This window comes from Meleagris gallopavo, chromosome 1 (genome assembly GCF_000146605.3).
Source record: "Meleagris gallopavo isolate NT-WF06-2002-E0010 breed Aviagen turkey brand Nicholas breeding stock chromosome 1, Turkey_5.1, whole genome shotgun sequence".
In the NCBI taxonomy this organism is placed as follows: Eukaryota; Metazoa; Chordata; class Aves; order Galliformes; family Phasianidae; genus Meleagris; species Meleagris gallopavo.
This window is the reverse complement of record NC_015011.2, coordinates 157,488,367-157,508,527: the sequence shown is the minus strand read 5'-3', so window position 1 is coordinate 157,508,527 and position 20,161 is coordinate 157,488,367. Positions and strand designations below refer to the sequence as shown.

At 32.9% G+C, this 20,161-nt stretch overlaps 1 protein-coding gene across 2 annotated transcripts in view; it reads left to right on the top strand.

Moving 5' to 3' along the window:
- TDRD3 (tudor domain containing 3) overlaps positions 1-19,013 on the top strand; it is a 59,399-nt gene extending 40,386 nt beyond the window's left edge. For both annotated transcript variants that reach the window (XM_010728750.2, XM_010728752.2), the window contains exons 11-13: positions 1,221-1,346; positions 17,303-17,439; positions 18,769-19,013. In XM_010728750.2, coding sequence (XP_010727052.1) covers positions 1,221-1,346; positions 17,303-17,422 — 246 coding nt within the window. In that variant the 3' untranslated portion in view covers positions 17,423-17,439; positions 18,769-19,013. The remainder of the gene's footprint in view (positions 1-1,220; positions 1,347-17,302; positions 17,440-18,768) is intronic.
- Positions 19,014-20,161: the final 1,148 nt, after the last annotated feature.

Below are 20,161 nucleotides of genomic sequence, written 5' to 3'. Positions count from 1 at the left end.
TTTCCAAGGCTTAAGTACTTCCTCTTCCAATTAATGAGTTTTGTTTTATGACAAGAGACTTTCTTTTTATCTCTTCCTCCTCTGCTTTATGGAAAGGAAAAAAAAAAAAGGTGATTTTGTTATCTTCTCTTCAGGCATTCTGTGTGCACTTCTTAGTTGTTTCTTCAGGTTTTTGACTCTTTCTGGTGACCTTAAATATTAATGTTCTTTGCATAGGTTTTTTTACAATTGTTTCTGTCAATTTTTTTATTTAATTTTATGCTATTATTTTTTCCCTTCTTCCCTTTTTTTTTTTTACAGGATGTAGATACTGTTAGCTCAGCAGCATCACTTTATTTCTCTCTTTTATTTGACTGAGATAAGTCATGCAAAATTTTTGATAGCAGTAACATGTAGCGAGTTGGAGCTTAAATATGAATACATATCTTGGATAGATGGATTTATTTGAAATGTAAGGACATATTAAGGAATTATTTCCTGTATTGAGAAGCACTTTATATCACTGTGTTGTTGAAATTCTAAAAAGCGTAAAACTTGCAAAATAAGCAGATACGACACTGTTGCTTGGAAAGTATTCAGTGCCTTTCAATGATGGTTGTTTTTTTAATAGTTACAACAAATGCTGCCGCTTGCATCTAGGATAATTTTAAAACAGAATGATAAATTATGGTATTGAGTTTTAATCATGTTAGGTGATAATGATTTATTTGCATTCAGTAAGAAAAATATCTTCAGAAACAGTTGATTTCTTTGCATAAGTGAGAGAAAGAAGGTGTTGAAAAAAGGAATTTTTGAAGGATCATATTTTAGTATGTGGTAAAATAGTTACGTATTAGATATGTGCAAGTAAGTACCTATCTGGCATATATTTCAAGAGTAATAATAACTAAAAAGAAAGTCTTGCATTAGTATTTCTTATATATAACATCATTTGTGTTAATGATTAATTTGTATTTGAAAACAGATCTTTTAAATGTTCAGTCTAATGTCCTAAGTAGCATATATTTTCAGTGAGTATTGTAAATACATACAGCCACAACCTTTCAGTCATGGGACATACGAAAGTTCAATATATAGTTATCTGCTACAAATTTTACTGAAAATTTAATGCTGACCAAGAAAAAGAATGGGAAGGAGAGTTAAAAATGAAGAGATTGTTTTCAAACTGTTTGTGGCACATCAGGTAGTATTTTTTGATCTTTGAAAATTTTTCTTTTAAGTTCTACCGGGCAGAAGTTGAAGCTCTCCATTCTTCTGGAATGACTGCAGTTGTTAAATTCTCTGACTATGGAAATTATGAAGAGGTGCTTCTCAGCAACATGAGGCCTATTCATGCAGACACCTGGGTATGTGATAACAAACTGTATACAAAGATATGAATTACATAGCCTGTACCAAAATACATAACTTGGCAAATAAATGCCTACTCCTATAAAGACTGCTAATTGCACATGTAGAAAAATAGTTAAGAAGTGAATACAGAAACAAAATCTTTTAGTTATCTATATGAATCTACCTAATGATCCGAAGTGTATTATCACATAATGTTCTTTATATGTAATTAAATTTAAATTGTATTATTTTAAAATGAATACTTTAATTGACCTGTCAGCAAAACGGTTTTATGCATATTTTCTCTCTAAAATCACATTTTCTCTCTATTAATCACATATTACTATTGTTTTATTTCATGTGCATTGTATTTTCTTCTGTAAAGGCTGTTAACAGTCTTTAAAATATATATCCTGAAGGCTTATACTGCGTGTGAGCGTATGGCTTAACCAGTGCATTTCTTTGAATCATTTTATTTTGTGTCATGATTTTTTTTTCCCAGCTAATTCTTTGGAATACTAAGGGGGAAGTTTATGCCTTGAAGTCTGCTGTAGAAGATTTAGAATATATTAGCCTTATGGTAGCTGAATTTCAAAGGGCTTTATTTTTGAATATCATGGAAGTAGAAGTACCTTTTGGTTTAAAAAGCAAACAAAACAGGATTGCAGTCACTTGCTGTTTACTCGTGATAGATGCATGCATTTGTGCTTTGATTCCTTAATGACAAGCTGACAGTGCTTTTTTTCATTTCTTTCTTCTGGGTCATACAGCCATGTTAGTACTGCTGCAGAGGCTGCTAACAGTCAACTACTGTTTTCTGCCAGTAGTCTTTCAATTTATGTTGTCACTCTCAGATGCCTTTATGGCCTCTGAGATGGCCTTTTTGTATTTAGAAAGGTCTCTGAAGCACTTCTGAGCTGATGTATTACAGTCTATGGAAATTAACTTTTTTTTTCTTTCTATCCCCACTAGTTGAGTTGCAGTGATACAGTGCTTCCTAATGTATGATTGTGCTTATTTTTATCTTATTTCTAGGTTATTAACACACCTTTTCTTCACATAGACACAGAATCAAACAGAATTGTTGAGGTTCATAGGGACCTTTGGAGGTCATGTGGTCAAATCAGCTGCTCAACCATAGAAACCTAAAGCAGTTGCCCAGAACCATATTCAGGTCAATATTTCTAAGGAGAGAGACTCTGTAACCTTTCTAGACAACAGATGCCAAGTTTTATGTTTTCTTTCTGACTTTTTTTCTGCTTTGTTGCTTAAAGTTCCTTGCACCTATTGGAATTTTCTAGGGGAAAGTTAGTTAGAATCTTGCTCATCCCTTTTACGTTTTTAGATCCTATGTGTAGTTTTCATTCTGTGCTTGCAGTTTTGATCACATGATATTCAAGTTGTCTTTTAAGCTGAACACTGTTGGTAATTTTTCTGTGTGTTAGTATTCATGTTAATATATTGAAACTAGATGGTGTGCACAAATGCAAAACAGTCTCATGCTGCTCAATAACTACTTAAATCTTACAACAAAAAATTAATTTTGTGATATTTCCTCTTTACAAGAGAACAGAACAAAGTTTAAATTGAATTCACTAATTAATTTTCTTTGAACGTTATCAGCAAGAATGACCTTGTTCCAGTCTTTTTTTTTTTTCTCTTTAACTCAGCGTTATGCTGAGTTTTATTTCAGTACTTACAGGTGACTGTGGTGAGCTAAGTCCTTCTTAGCCATTTGTATCGAAGACCTGTTTTTATTAATGTAGAAATACATAGTGTGTGAGTTCTGATGTCCCAATTTTCTGAAGCTTTTTCTTTTTTGAAGAAATTGTTGACAATAAGGAAAGCGTTAGTGAGTTGACATAAAGGCATATATTTAGTCTTAGTTCCAGCTTATTCTTTAATGCTTTCTCTAAGATACTTTTTAGAACTCATTTATAGAATTGAGTTTTTATACAACAAATGTAAGCTGTTGAAATTTCTCCACTGGATAGGAGGAAAAAATTCTCAAGTCACATGAAAAAGCAACCAAAACATCACAATGACTTTTTTTTTAAATATTTAACTACTGAGATGTGGACTTCTGGTATACTTTTTGCAACCTTCATATAATTAATGATCAGCAGTCTTTTTAGTAATTTTAGTAAGAGATTAATATAACTTCCTCTTTACTTATAGATGGTTAACATTCTTCTTTATTCACACACTATAATATTGAACTGGACTACATTAGTGCAAGAATACAAGTTTCTTTTTACTTTTTTTTTTGTTTTGTTTTGTTTTCCTTGAATGTAGACCCAGGTTGCCTGACATTATCAGGATAACACTGAGTTATCCTGAGCTGTAATGGAAGACGTGTTACTAGGTGATTTTAAGACTCCTTGATAATTGATTGTATGCAGTCCATCACTCAGTTTGCTGAGTCCTGACAAGTTTTCAGTCCCTTTGACAGCTAATGTGCTGCAATTTATCTTCCTGACTGCTGGAAGAATAGAAGGTAAATCTGTATTTTTCAGAAGATAAATCAAAAAGCTAGTGAGTTGTTTGGTTTTATTTTCAGTGGTTATGTTCAGTTGCCATATAAATATGTGAAAGAACATTAAAACTGTTATTTTTACTTAGTGCTTGAGAAATGAAACTGAGGCACACAATTAAAAAATATTTTTAACAATAAAGTTATATTTGGATTCCACTGTTTTTAGAGTTTTTCTGCTGCCTTGTGTGTAACACTGCAATGCTTTATTCTTCTATTTCCCTCAATGTAGTAGGGGTCATTTAATGAAAACAATATAATCCCAACAACAAAATTCACCAAAAAGCCACAGTAGAAACAAGAACTATGTATTTTTTATTTTTTTGTTGTTTTTTGTTTTTTTTTTTTTTTACTTTATAAAAGATTTAAGATTGTAGTAACAACTGAAAAGCACTAAAAACAGCATTAAGACTCTTCCTGACTTAAATAATCTGTTCTGTGGAAAAAAAATAAATAAATGAAGTCAAGATATTACTTTAAAACTAAAGTCTTAATTTTATTCTCTCACTTGTAGGATTTTTTTTCCTCGGTAAATTAACAAAAAATATATAGCCTAAGTGCTTACGTTGTGACTTTTTTTCCCAAACTAGGTCCTTGCTTTTCCTTTTACAGAGCCTGGTTCCTCCATTTGACAGGCCATCTTCCTCTGTTTATACTGTGATTACACTTCTTTTATCATTTTCTATGGTTGTATGAAGGAAGTAAAGATTGTAGTTTTCCCTGCTACATATATTATGGCCTTTTCTGACTGTTCTCAAAAAAAACCCCCTAGAGCTAGATTTATAGGTTTTAACTTAAAAATGGTAATTATGAAGTGACGTCTGCAGTTTAGCTTAATTTTCTCTTCCTGAAACTTGTACTGTTTCTGCTTAAAGAGATGAAAAAGGCAAAATAAATTATATATAATCTATTTAAATTATCATTTATATAAAAAAACTTTTATATGTATGTAAGTAAGAGTGAAAGTATGTATAATTCTAGTTCTTCTGCAATCTGTTTTGTTCTGTGGAGGCTTTGCAACTCACCTGTATTGGACCCTCCAATAGGGAAGGTGTCGAGGAAACAAAAAGGCAGGGAGTTTTGACCTACAGCTCATTCATTTTGGCACACGTTTAATCTTAATTGTTATGTTGAGACTTTAAATTTTGTAGTGTTGTTTACTGTAGCTCACAGAGCTGTGTTTCTAAAGGTGGTGAATTCTCTTAAATCAAACTGTAATTTAGGACCTTCTCATACCCATCCCCCATTTCAGGTAAGTGAAGTATATAAGCATTATGAAGGTGTTGGAAGCCTTCATCTAGCCATGTTAAAAATACTAAATGGTAAAGGGCTACAGCTACATGCTTAAGGTAGAGAAGACTTCTGCTGTTCTATGGAATTTTTGAATCCATTCTAGTATCTTGATTATTATCAGTGAAATATTTATTTTAAAAATTAGGTACTGTTTGCTGTGTCTCTGAGGTCTGAACAGTCTTAGCTTCACACTATATTTTTTTTTTTTAGTGTTCTGTCAAGCTGGAAGTTTTTTATGTAAATAAGTAGGTGCAGTAGGTAAATGTCTCAGTTGGATCTCTTATCTAGCTTCTATCCTCATTGACTATTGTGAAAATGAGGACGTTAAAAAGAGCACTGTACCAACTAATTCTAAGATTACTGTGGAAAAATTGTTCATAATAGCAGCAGAATGAGTTAATATTTCTGGTTGTTTGGCTTCTGTTCTATAAGAAAATTGCTATAATCATTTTCCAGTTCGTAATTACTTATAGACTGTAAAGACTCTATTTTTGAGTATTTTAGACTACTCTTTGTTCAAATTGTGGTGGTGCATATGGTGCATATTTATAAATTCCTTTTAATCTAAAAAGTTATTAACTGTTTTCACAAAAGTTGTATCTCCTTTACTAAAGCATTTTAGATTTAGGCCTTTATTTTGTAGTGATATGCCTGATTTTCCATATTTGTAATACATGGACTTCAGTTTCCATTGTTCTTTTAGACAGACAGAATTTAATAAACCTAAGGCTTCTTTCAAGTTTTTTGTTTGTTTGTCTTTTTCTTTTTTACTTTTTTTACATAGAATTTTGTATTAAATTCACAAACAAGCATTATGGAAAATGTTTGTCATGATGAATCTATAGTATTTTTCCTTAGCACCTCTGCCCTCTGAGAAACTACATCGTTTTTCAGACTTTAGTTTCCTGTGTATGTGTTGGAATACATATGGATGATTACAGTTCAGGTTAATTATTCTCTTGAAAGTTACAGGCCCACAACGGAAATGTAATAACGGATGCTTAAAGGTGATTAAGGAAGCACGGTTTTGTTTTGCCTGAGAGCAGGCAAATTTTAGTTGAGAGAAGGTAGTTTGCACTAAGTGGGCATAAAACAGTGGCTTTCCATTTTCTGTTTGTATCATTAGGCAAATGTTGATCAGACATTGCAGAATGTTTTAGTCTTTTAGTCAAGTGTTTTGTATTCATTAGACTGTAAAATGTTGCAAATTGTCAGCTGTACAAATCAGATTAAGGATGTATTCTTAAAGTTTGTGTAGCTATTATAAAAAGTTAGGATTGATAAAATAGGATGCTTAGTATATTTTTCTGTTGTTTTAACCTTATGCTGTTAAATGTAGTTTCATACAGCAATGTTTTGGAGACCATGCCATGTGGACTCCTTTGGTTGTTTATTTTGAGAGTCTGTTCCTCACTAACACTGTCCTTTAATGTGACTTGTGTTGTGGAATAGCATGTCTTGACCTATTTTAAGTACTGTATTTTATTCTTTTATGTGAGAAATATTGTTAATATTTTCATTCTATGACTTTCTCTATATTGAGTTTTTTGAGATTGAACACAAGTTCTTCCTGTTAAGGCACTGTTGTTTTTCTTCTTGAAGTATGAAAAAGGATTAGTTCTGTAAAAATGTCTGGGCTGTACTTGCCATTTTTCTGTCTGTTCTGATTTCCCTGCCTCTCCCATTTCATAGTTCCAAGTTTACCCACCTTTAAATATTAATTGAAGGTATTTTGAGAGGAAAGTGGAGAAACTATATATTAATATAGTTATTCTTCATTGGCTGCTCTCTAGGAAAGAGAGATGCAGTACCAATGACTTGATATTGCAGAGTATGTCTATCCTAATTTGTACTGGAATGTCTGTGTGTGTCTGTAGATCATATTCCCTCACACTGTGTAAAGCACGTGTTAAATTGAAGCGTTATACTTGCAGTGAAGTAACAACCGTATACAGACATGGTTATTGTCTGTAATTTTTGGTTTTTTTTTTTTCCTCCTTGTTTGATGACTTGCAAGCATTACCAGTAATATCTTTTAAACAAGACATCTTCTATAACGTAAAAAGCGTAGTGTGTGAAAGCATTTGTTTGTAGAAGTTGTCATTTTTCCACCCCCCTCATGATTTGAAAATAACAATTATTAAATGAGTGCTTTTGTAGACCTGAGCTAGATATAGTTGTTCACATTGTCAAAGAGCAGCACTATTAAATCAGATTTTATTAGAGTATTTTTAGATAACATAAACAGAAGAGGAAATATTTTAGTCTGACAGGTTTACTAGAATGGATGTCTTCTCAGAAACTAGTTGATATATTTAGATTTTATAAGTTTTAAAGAAGTAGTATTTGCTTAAGCCTTGCGCAAAGTTTGTAATATCTTTGCTAAGTTAGTCAAGGTGTGTTTTTTGTTAAAACTGACAGTCAGGAGGAATGCTGAAATTCATGTCTAAGTTACTCACTTAGATGACCACTTCATCTTAATTTAAATTTGAGTTCCTTAACATATATAGATAATTACAACTTTATTCTTTCTGTCTCGGCAACTGTATTATCTCAGTTTGAGTTTGAGAAAGGCTTTCCTTGTTTTATCTTGAAACTTAGGAGTCTTAAAAAATCACAAAACCATGACAAGGGCATGTTAAGAAAACTAATTGTTCATGGAAAGTTTATTTTTTTTTTTTTTTTTTTTTTTAAAATTAAGATGCACTTTTCAATTCGGTGCTTTCCTTTTCTTCCTAATATTTCCAGTCTTTCAGGTCTAAAAAAGGAGGAGACAAACTGAAATGTGTAAAAATGATTTAATTTTTCAGCCTTGTACTTTACAAAACAGGATTTTGAATTTAATCTCTGAATTTAATTTGTATTTATTATAGAATGTTTACATTTAGAAGTATGAAGCAATTTTAAAATGTGTAATTTAATATAAAAATTGCAGGAGTTAAGAATTTGTCATGTTACTTTGGTAAGTGGTTCCAGTTCCTAAAGTCTTTAACTAAAAAACAAGTTTTGCCAGTCCTTTAACTGTTTTTATAGCTCTACTTTGAGCTCCCATTTAGTAGCGCTGGCTTTGAATTTTATTTGTACTTGAACTAGATACAGTACTGCAGGAATAGATGCTAGATTATCAGGTACAGAGCAATGATATCTTACCTAACATCATCAGTCTCATCAGGGAAAAGGCTTGTAGAATTACCTTAGGTGTTTTTTTAATTATTAATATATATTTTTTATGAATAAGTCCCAACATCTGAGTGGTATATTTTTCTAACATTTATGCTACATAATCCTTGAAATACAAATCATGTTCCTGTGAAAACTACTCTTATATATATGTAGAACAGCATTTGTAACTATCCTGAACACAATTCTTGCTGAAATGTTGCTATATTTGGTAATGCATATTTACTGATAACGCAATGAGTGTCTGTTGTTGTGTATACCATCTGCTGAAAATTGAAAAGGTTCACCTAAATGTCACTGAAACTCTCCATCTGTTTGGATTTTTGTGGTGGTTTCATGCCCCAACAACAGTGCATAGATAATTACTCATACCACAATGTAGTGGTTTTTTTTTTTTTTTCCCCTGGATATTTGCTGGCAGTATTTTCTGATTACATACTACATTTTACAGAACAGTAGGTGCTTTTTTTCCCCTCCAGAAGTGTATGAATTGCTTAAGAATGCAGTTAGTGCAAGGAAGTTGAATGCTGTGCATAGAGTTTCAGGTACTCTTTCTTGCAATATGTTTTGGTCTATTGCTGTATAACTTGTATAAACCAAACTTTTCTTGAGGTCATCATTTAACTTTCTGTTCTAAAAAACTGGATGGATAGTTTATTTAAAAAAAAAAAAAAACAACAAACAAAACAAATAGGAGTGGAGGAGGGAAGAACTAAGTGTTGTCTGTGGGAGAAGAGGGGGATAATTTGCTGTTAGAGCTCATAAATTAGGTCATTTACTCCTGACAATTTCATATTGCTATTTATTATATGTGGCTATTTTTTAAATGCCTTTTTAAATTTCCTGTTTGTGGATTTTTTTTTTCTTGTTGAATTGAGAAAATTTGATGTGTTGTCTGGGTAAACGTTCTTTCTGTTGCAGAGTTCACTTCAGTGCCTTTTATTTTAAAAACAAACTTTTCTTTAAAAATAAACTTCATGCGTAGTTGGATATTGATTCTGCTCAATGTGAACAAGTTTTTACTAGTAGAGTTTAGTATTTCTGTTTTGCTTTTGCGATATGGTATGTGAGGCTTAAATATATATTTCTTAGGAAGTTTTAAAATTTATGTTGAGACTTTATGTTGAGAACATAGCAATAACATGCATGAGAGAATGTTTGTATCATAATCCCAAACGTTACTAAAAGAGCTACAGATTGATTTTTGTGCTATAGAGAATGAATGCAATTGTGAATAGCCTGTGCAATACCCTTAAAGAGAACAGATGATATAACAAATTGTCTGTAGGATGATCATCCCCGAGGTTTACACTATCCTAGTTTTATGGGAAGGTAATTGCGATGCAATTTATTTAGAAACTAAATGAGTGCTTTGTCTTCAGAGTTGAAGAAAAGCAATGAATTACCAAGAAGTTCACATGTCTGAGTCCAAGTAAATGCTGTATTGCAGTTAGCAGTCTCAGACCCAAATATGTAAATTCATCTCCTTGTTCATCTGTTTTGCATTTCTTGATTTTTCTGAAGAATCAGCAATTTTTTCATCATTTGGTTATCACGTTTCTTGTCTCACTCAAAACTCAGAATGTAGTTTATTCCAACTCTGGAAAGCTCTGCTCATTTTGTCACAGCTTACATTTTCGGCAGAGGAAAAAGAAAGTAAATTCAATAAAAACTTTATTATTGTATTCTTTTTCAAGATTTCTGAATGACTTCTTATACTCTTAATACCTTCAATTCATTGTAAATTGATAAATTACTTGATCTGAAGTATGCTTTGCATAACTGTACATTATAAACTAACCATTATTTGACTTCTAATGTTTGTTTAGTAAACATGAACTGAATAGATTTATTCTCATTTATTAATTTACTTCTGTTGTTTAAGGAAAGACTAGTCAGGGAAGTGTCAATGGGAGGTTTTGGTTCTGAAAATAAAAAGCCACAAATGTTAATGTGTATTTCCACACCATCTAGTTTTATGTAACAAAGTTAGGAACATGTTTTCTATGTGTGTTCAGACAAACGTGTACCCTCCTAAGGTAAATAAAAGGTGTTTATGGGTTCTGTTTTGTTTCGTTTTTAGCTGACTTAATGGTAACTTTAAGTCATTGTTAGTCATTTTTTAGTTTGGCTGTTCTCACATGAGGAAAAAGTGAATTTGTTGTGTAAAAGATTTTATACAGAGCTTGAAGGTAGAGTGTAGTGTTGTATTTGTATAATACATCAAAATCTCATCTAATTTAAGAAGCAGAAGAGAGAAAGATAGCCCTAGTTTAGTAAGTTAAAAATATACGCAAGTGGTAAGCATTCAATTTTACAGATTCTACATAGAAATCTTAGAGTATCATACTGCAGTAAGCATAACTCATGAAGAAAATTAACAGCAAATATGTTGAATTATTCTGTAATAGATGCTAGATGCTTAAAAAATGTTCCTGTCACAAAGTAAGTCCTTGACTAAGATTCTTGAAAAATGTACATCAGTGGTAATTTCTTTTTTTATTTGTACTTTTCATGCCTCATTTGATAGCAATTTTTGAAATTATGCCTTAAGGTGCTCTAAGATGATATAACTTTAAACTTAATCTTTTACTCCTTTTTTTCTTTTTTTTTCTTCAAAACATCCTTTTCATTCTTAGTTTTTCTAGAACTTGAAGAATCTATTTACATATTCAGATAAAGCCTTATCAAAAGCTTAATGGAATACGATAGATGGTTCAAACAATGCTTTTTCATCAAATATCAGATACGGAATATATTGCAATTTTAAAGATTAGTTTTAGCTTTTGGTAGGAAAATTGTGATGTTTTACTTCATGGCTATGGTGTGATTTGTTTTTGTTTTTATTTTTGTGTTTTTTAATATATCTGGAAAATCCTTGGTCTGTTTTTGATTGATACAAGTAGAGGAAAATAGAAACTACAAAAATCAAGACTTAAAATACTCAAGATCAAAACTCTGTGATTAGGCAAAAGAAACAAGTTTGAAGAAAGGAATTTAACAAAGCAAGAGATCATTTGATGTGTTAACAGCAAGGGACAGCTGTTGCCACCAAAGTGGGCAGTACAGAGAGGCATAAAATCAGGCCCAGGAAATGGGAACTGAAATGCAGATGAAAAAGTGTCATTCATTTTTCAAGAAAGGAAACACTGTGTTTTTGTACTGATTCCAGCAAGTTTTCCATGCATTGAGTATGTGGTTGAAGTTAAAATTACAGCTTAAATTCAAACAGTCATTTTATAATACTGAAAGAGAAAATGCTTTCTTGGTCTTCTGTTTCTTCTTTCTCTCGTGATTCTTGGCCTTGTGCTATTCTTTCATCCATCTTTGCGTAGGCTTTACTGCTCATTCGTAATAGCCCACAGAGAGTTACACACTAATTTTTTTACTGGAAAACTTCTCCAAGGATCAATTGAAATACGTTAGCAAAAGAGTGCGGTAAATAGAGCAGAATTTTTTGTCCTTAAGTAGGAATAGATGGAGGTAACCCTGTTTGTAGATAACAAACTGATGGAGCTGATCAGCTGTAACTTGCAACTAAATAAGCATGAGCAGAACGTGAGACAGTCAAAGCTTATGTGAATTCAATCCTGCTCTTTACTGCTGTCCACATAATTGTTCTTGGAAGTTATGCATGCTGTAGTAAAAATATATAAGTACTCTGATTAAGATCTTCCATTTCTAAGCCTGGAGTTGCTAATTTCATATGTGTATAAATTCATCTTCCTCTGAAAAGTTCAGAACAAGTTGTTCAATGATTTCTTTCAAGAACACTGAATTCTTATCAGTGTTCAGTGCCAGAGTACTTTTGGATCTGACTCAAAATAAGTATTCACTCACAGAACGTTATATGTTTCTTAACTGTTATTTTTAACACACTGATATGCAATTGAAATTGAAAAACCCTTTCATGAAATACAAACGTACTCTACTGAAGTACTGATAATTTTAAAAGTAAATTCGTTTTTAAAGTATATTAAATGCTGGATTTACAGCTTCATTTTGCAGCTGTGAAATCCATTGAATTTTCAATGTATAAGTAAGCCTAGCTGATAAAGTACAGTGCTGGTAAAAGCTCTTGAGAATATATGGGTCCAAAATAAAAAGCACTGAGTGTGTACATATTCCCATTTTACACTTGTTAAGTCCTCATCTTTCTTATGAGAGGGAATTAAAGCAGCATAAGCATCAGCAGATTTTTATGGCAAAACTTCAGAAGCTGAAATTCTCAGTGATTTATGCTCCCTCCTTTGCTGTCTCATTTTAAATACCTAAATAATGCTCATATCCATCACTCTCGTAGATGTTTTTCAAATCTGTTACTGGAGTTATTTTTTGGTGCATTTCATTGTTTGCACTGTAGACTTCACTTTTTTTCTTTGAGTCTGCCAGTTGCCCGTGGTTTTTGCCATTGTGCTTGTAGACAGAGTTTTGCTTGCACGTTGGCTACCTACATAGTGAAGTACTAGAAAACTCAGTCCCTGATTCCAGAGTATTTTAACAAGTTATATTTAATAAGCTAAAAGAATGAGATAATCAAACATACTTATTTTATCATAAATTTTGTATTGTAAAGCTTCTACCGTTAATAGGACAAAAATATCCAAGGAGGTGGCAAGTGTCAGAGGTTGTGGCCAACTTTAAAAAATGTAATCAGATTTTTTTAGGTGGGAAATTGTATAATTTAGAATAAGTCACAAGGAGCTGATTTGAAAGCAAGCAGCTAATAAGGCTTCAAGATGTGAGACCTAAGTGACTGTAGGATAATATGTAGAGGGGTGGAATTTTTAGGTAGAAGAACACAAGACACAAAGATGAATGCACTGGAGAACTTTTGCTACAAAGGTTTTACGCTGTTCCAGAATGGGGAAGACAGTTTTGACAATGATCTGGAGAGATTTTACAGAGATAAAGGAGATGGACTCAGAGAAATCTGCAAGATCGAAGTAGAATAAAATAGCAATAGAAAAGAAAGGAAGAGACATCAGTGGTAGATGAAGGTCAGTGATCGACAAATGGTGGAATATAACAGATAAAATTACTTGTAAAACAAGCATTGTTCAATGCAGATATGATTTGACAAAATATTATTTTTGAAAATATTTGATCTGATCAGGATCAAAGGAATAGGTAAAATGCAAGAATTTGACATAAAGATGTCACCCTTTATGTGGTAAATGAGCCTGTTCAGTAAATGTGACAGTTCCTCGTGGTAGGCGCAATACTCCTTCCTTATTCCTTCACCCATTATTAATGGGATCCTTTATAAACAGCATTGGACCTATCTGGCAGCCATCATGCCCACTTGCACTATTTCTGGAGTAGAAAAGTGCAAGAGGACCCTCACTCCTGCAGGAAGCTGCTGATAGACTAAACTGTTGAGCAAACTGCACTTGTTGAAGTATGAGAGTCAGTAAGTTGGAATCAAAGGGCATTTCTCCTGTGAAAGCTGCTTGATCTCACTGAGAAATCCTCAGTCCCATTCACTTTTATTTAGTTACTACTTGGAGCAAGAAAGTAGATTGAATTTGTCAGTAGCACTAGTGGTGTTTTGTCTCAACACAGAGCAAATTTCATCTTGTGAGTGAAAAAGTTCAGATAGCTCTAATAAAAGGAACATCTGTTATAAACAACTACTTGGCTACACCTGTTGATGGGGTTTACTGCTGCTTATGAAGGGACAGCTACATTCCAGGAATAGTTACCTGCCTCTCAGATGGCCCTTGAAAGCAGGACTATGGCTCTGTGTACTCTTCTTCTCTTGCTGAGAAAGCTCACTCAAGACTGTTTGGATGGTGCTCAGCTATTCTTAATCCTCCCAGTGGCTTTCTTTAAAGTCCTTCCTTGTAGCAGGCCCTTGCAGTGTGCATGGTAATACGTCTCAAAGGTTAGCACAGCAATAGCCATGCAGCCTCAAGACAAAGATCCGTCTTAGGCAGCACACTGTCTCCACAGTGCACGCTTGGATTAAGAGGGTAGGAATGACCATTGCTCTAGAGTAATCCTCCTGCTCCCAGCACTCTGTGTTTTAGGGAATTTGTGGATTAGAAGTCCCATTGACACTGCTGTTTCTAATGACTGTGGAAGGATTGATCCTCCTGGGGTTTTCGTAGAGTTTCCTCAAACCTACTTAATCCTTTGGCCTCCACAGTGTTCTGGGGCAGTGAGTTCCACAGTATAATTGTGCTTATTGCAAAAAATATGGCTTGATTTTGCTTGATAAGCAGGCGAGGTGAGTTATGATTCACAGTTGTGATGATAGCTATAGATGTTTTTGTTCTAGGAAGGTTGGATTAGATGACCATCTTTAAGGTCCCTTCTAACTCAAATGACTCTACAGTATAAGGATATAAGGGAAAAGTCTTTTACAGTGAGGGTGGTGAGGTACTGGTACAGGTTGCCCAGAGAGATGGAGGATGCCCTGCCCCTGGAGACATTGAAGGCCAGGCTGGACCAAGCTCTGAACAACCTGGTTGAGCAGTACGCTCATCATGGGGGGGGTTGGACTAGATGACGTTTAAAGGTCCTTTCCAAGTCCGAGGATTCTATGATGACAGACTTCAACAGAATTGACAGTAACTTTGGGGAACTCTGTACACAGAGAAGGAGAGAATAGAAAGGTATCCTGTTGCTAACTCTTAATTTCCTTCAGTGCTTGTTTTCATTATTTTTTTGCAGTCTCAAGAAAGAGAATGTGATTTCACACTGTTCTGACCTATTGTAATGACAATACATGAACTAGATGGAGTACATGCATCTGAAGATTTCAGTCTGTGAATAAAGACAACCAAACCAAAGTGGTCATGTTTGAAGATCAATTCTAGTTTTAATTTGTTCTTACTGAGTTCAGTGGATCAACAGCATAGTTTTTGAAGTTTGATGGAGATTTGCTGCTGTAGATATTTTCTGTGGTATATTTACCCTCAGAAAGAGGCTGTTAGAGGTGAGATGCAATGCATAAACAGTTTAAATTCTTATCTTTTTGAGATCAGAAAGATCTGAAGGCTAAGAAAGTTACAAAGGAAAGACTAATGTCTGATTCACTGCAGTCTCTTCAAAACACTAGTATGTATTTCTAATTTTCAGTTGTACATTTGACATTTAGTCTTCCAGCTTTGTTGAAATATGATTTTCATTTTACGCTTAAAGAATAAGCTCTTATATTTAGATTGGAGATTTTGGAAAGAATCTTGAGAGAACTTGCAGTATTAACGTAACTTTATGCTTTTATCTTTTTAACTCTTAATGCTAGTGTAGTTTGTCTTGTCAGTGATGGGAGATGACTACTGCAAAATTATTGTATTTTTTTTTTTTTTTTTACTTTTGTTGTTGTTGTTGTGGTTAGACCTCTATTTTCCTATATCTTTCTTTTGGGTAATTACTTTCCCTGAGCCTCTTTGTATGTGGGAGTAGTGCTGCAAAAAATAGGAGAACAAGTGTGCTGGGAAAAATAAGTTTTGTAGAAAAATTTCATAGTTCTCAACCTGTCGCTGCACTGAAACTAAAATTATTTGATTATTCTCTATTTGATTGTGTTGAAATTCTGTCTTATACAGTTATTGCCAACTCTCAGTAGTAGGGAAATCACTAGCTATGTTTTCTAACCTGGAAAAATAGCTGTTCTTGAAATGCAGCACTGACCACAGACATGTCTTTTAAATATCTGATCTTGCTGTCACTGTGGCACTGTTAGTTTCAAAATATGTGTTAACCAGCATTTAAGTTGATTCAGAGTGAGGTGTTGTTTCTTGAGAAAGACTTGGTTGGCTTTTGTTGCTGTTGTTGTTTACAAAGAAATTAGGTATACATTTTTCTTTCAACCTCTTATAATGAAATATTTTTCTGCTCTAGTTTGCTTGTTCTTCATTATGTGCATGTTGTACTCTATTACCATTGCTTGATGTTAAGGTTGTTGATGAATTCATAATTATTAAATATTCTTAGACTACGTTTCTCTACGTTCTTAGATTGTGAGTGAAAGGAAATTAAGAATTATATACTCGATACTCTTCCCAGAAACGGTTTTTCCACCACGTTCCCAGTAAGCCTGATGCCTATTAGAGTTTGGTTTTAGGATAGTTATTAAATAAATGAAAAATTATAGCTACTACCCTGAGAAACTATTTGAGAAACTTCTGCTCAAGAATGAATGAATATATATATATATATATTTTTACAAACAGTGCATAATTTTATTTTTCAATTTCTCTTTGTTATAAATTCTGATACCCTGAAAAATCTTATTCTCTAGACCATTTATTACTGTTATTTTTCTTTGAACACCATATAATTTGTCAGTATGTTTCTGGTATTGAGATTCTTAGAAGTGAATGCATTGTGTACAAATGTATAATACATCTTGCCTCATTATTCAGAGGTTATATTTATTATTTCTGCTTGTAGCAAATTCGTATCTAAATTGCTGTCCACTGTGCTTGTAGCTTTTTATTATTATTATTATTATTTCATCACAGGTTTATATCTACTGTTTCAGATCTGTTTTGAGGATGCATATTGCTGGACTTTGTTCCTTGCCTTTCCATTCCTTAATTCTTATTTAATTTCAAACACATTTCTAAACTCCCGCGAACAGATACTTCTCTTCCTCTGGCAAGTTACTAAATTTATCTTTCTTACTGAGTTTGCCTGTGCAACTCTTGGAGAATAATTTCTGCTCTAATACATGTGTTTTTTTCTTCCTGCAAATATTTAATGACTTCTGCTACTGCCTTGAGGACTGAATTTTGAGATTCACTTTTTTTTTTTGGTTAGTTTTCCTAGTGTTTTTGTTTTTTTTTTTAAGGCCTATTCACTTTTATGAAGTGTCCAACCACACGAAGCAGCAGTTCCTATGCATATGCATACTTTTGTTTATGTGTGTGTGTGTACATTTTTAAATGTGTGTATTTATATAACTACTCACGTACCTACTCTTACATTTAAAACAATGCTATTTACCTACAGGAGGATGAAGAAGAAACATATGAGCAAACTCTAGAATTCCGCAGAGGAGGTGATGGTCAACCAAGGCGGTCCACACGACCTACTCAACAATTTTATCAGCCCCCAAGAGCTAGAAACTGATTAATAAGAATTAAACGGTAAATATATCATATTGACATTTCATTAATGGCTTTTGATTTCAAGAATAGGAGACCTGAATTTTTAAGTACTTAAGTGTTTTTCTGTCTTTGTGAGTTCTATGAAAGAACTTTCTACAAATTTGCTCTTAGTTGGTTTGTGTAGCGGTCCTCAACATTGGTTAATAGGCTATGACTATTTTGAACAAATAAGTTACTGTAATTTCTATAACACAAGCAAATATAAAATGTGAAACTCCTAAAAAAAAAAAGGATTTTTTCCTCTTTGAAAAAAAACAACTGATCAAATCAAGTATGCTGTACCGTATTCATTTTACCTTTGAATTTTCTAAATCATTAATTTTCAAATTTTCATTAAAGGTCTAATCCAAATAAAGAAATCATTGCAAAGTTGCAGTGGTTGATATCTGCACTGTCTTTGTTTTGCATCTAAATTTTTATGGACCAGATGATTTTTCTTTTTTTCTAGCCTTTTAATATCTTTCATTTCTTCATTCTTTCACCTCTGGCTGGCTTAATAGATGCTGCTAGTCTCTGCAGCTTTTCATTTATTTGACATGCAATAAATATGATTTTGCTTTTTTGACCATATTCCAACATACTTCTTTTGTCTGGGGGATTACTGTCAGTAGAAGGAGAAAAAATTTACTCTTGACTCTTTTTGAGGTGATAATTATTTTGTATTTTGTCTGTATCCTAGTATTTTCTACTTTAAGTATATCAATCACTATCGATAAGCATTTCATGAAATAATTTTAAAGTATGCAGAAATAATTTGGGTATATGCAGTGAGCTGTGTTCTAAACTAACTCTGTCATCTCAGGGAGATGTCCGTGTGATCAGCCTAATGGAATGTGCTCAGTATAGAGGACTGTCAAAACTTTTTAGTGTGTATGTTTAGGTAATACTTTTGATATTTTCAAATTGCACAATATAAGTCTGGAAGGCTGCATTTGGCTTTTGTGAGGTGGAAGGGAAGGACAAGGCAGACATCCCAAATGATAATTACTCTTGTATCTCACGAAGAGTGAAAGATTTGTTGGAGAGTAGGGAACAAGTTTGTGGTAGCAATGGTAATGTGTGGATGGTTGGACTTGGATGATCTTGTAGATCCTTTCCAACCTTGTGAGATATATATATATAAAAATATTGCATTGAGGTGAAATTTTCTGACTTATTTTTCTAAAGACATCTAAGTACAGAAAAGCAGATGAGTAGTCTTTTGGAGGAGGGGAAAAAAAAAAGAAACAGCAATAAAGTTGTACAAAGTGTTTTGGGGGTTATCTATTGTTATCTATTGTTGTTTTTCTTTTTTTCTTTTTCATTTAGTGATCTTCTTGGGTTGATGGAAAATTCACTGGCAGCTCCAACTTGATGAAGACTTCTAGAAGAATTCTGGCTTTTTCCGAGCAACAGGATGGGACAAAAAAAAGATGATATGACCAGAAGACATTTGAACTTGATACTACAAGAGACTTTTTTAAAGTTCTTAGTTAAATGAAGCTGAATACTTTTTACATATGAAAGAAGCAAATTCTTTGCTGCCACCAATAAAACCACAGTGCACTATTCTATTCTTTGCCTTGCATTCTTTTTACCAAGCATCCATTTTTTTTTTAGTTAACACAATTACTGGTGCGTTGTAGTTTTTATTCATTCTGAATTGATTTTGGTTCTAATCCTGTCTATTAAAGTAGAAGTAAATGTCCTATTTCTCAGAAGCAAGCAGGATTGGGCTTCAAGTTTAGGCTTTAGGCTAGCATTAGTGAAACGTTACGATTTTTCAGCTCATTGTTAAGTGAAGTTCTGAATAGCAATTGACTTTGTTTTCTACTTTTCTTTTTCAAAGCTGCTGAAGGCCAAAATTAACAAATTTGCCTTTTATGTTTTTTATGAGCTATGACTAGAACATTGAAACGGAGAAAAAACTCAGTAGTTTCAAAAGACATTTTCTAAATAATTTTAGGTAAATATTCTCTTTTGAGGAATATTTATATTCTGGAAATAGAAACCCTTGAGAAGGTACATGAAAGTAATTTAAGGAAAAAAAAAAATAACAAAAGATGCACATGGATTTTTTCCCAAGAAAATAAAACAGCATAAATATGTATATAGGTACACACACGGAACCTGTTGAATTGTGGTTTCTAAATTTTCCGTACTTTAAACTCTGTATTTATTGCTTCATATCATTATATTATTTCCGGTTATTATTGATGCTTGAAAAAAATTGTATATCGAACTGTACTTTTAAATCTAAGCTATATCTTTGAATCCTATGTGATTATGAAAAAAGTTGAAATTCCACTACTTCTTTTAGAAAAGCACCACAAGACTGATGTTCCTTGCAAGCCCCTTCTAAGCTTTATTTTGATGGTTTAATTGATTGATATGGTACATATGAGATAGTTTTGTAAAGACAGAATTGTACTTGATACATGTATTGGTGCTATAAATTAAGTGGTTCAATTAATTCTGCTAAATTTCTGAATGCTTATACATAATTCTGTTTAGACAGATTAGTCAAATCTTAGCAAGCACTGAATATTTTGTTGCCTTAATGGATCCTTGAGAATTGTAATGCAACTAATTAACAATTTTAAAAATATTTGGAAACTTAGAACACAAGCTGCACAACGTGGAAGTTCTTAGCTATCACTTGATACACCGGAAGGTATGCGTAGTTTGTTGGATTTAAACTGGAGACCATTTCCCAAAAAAC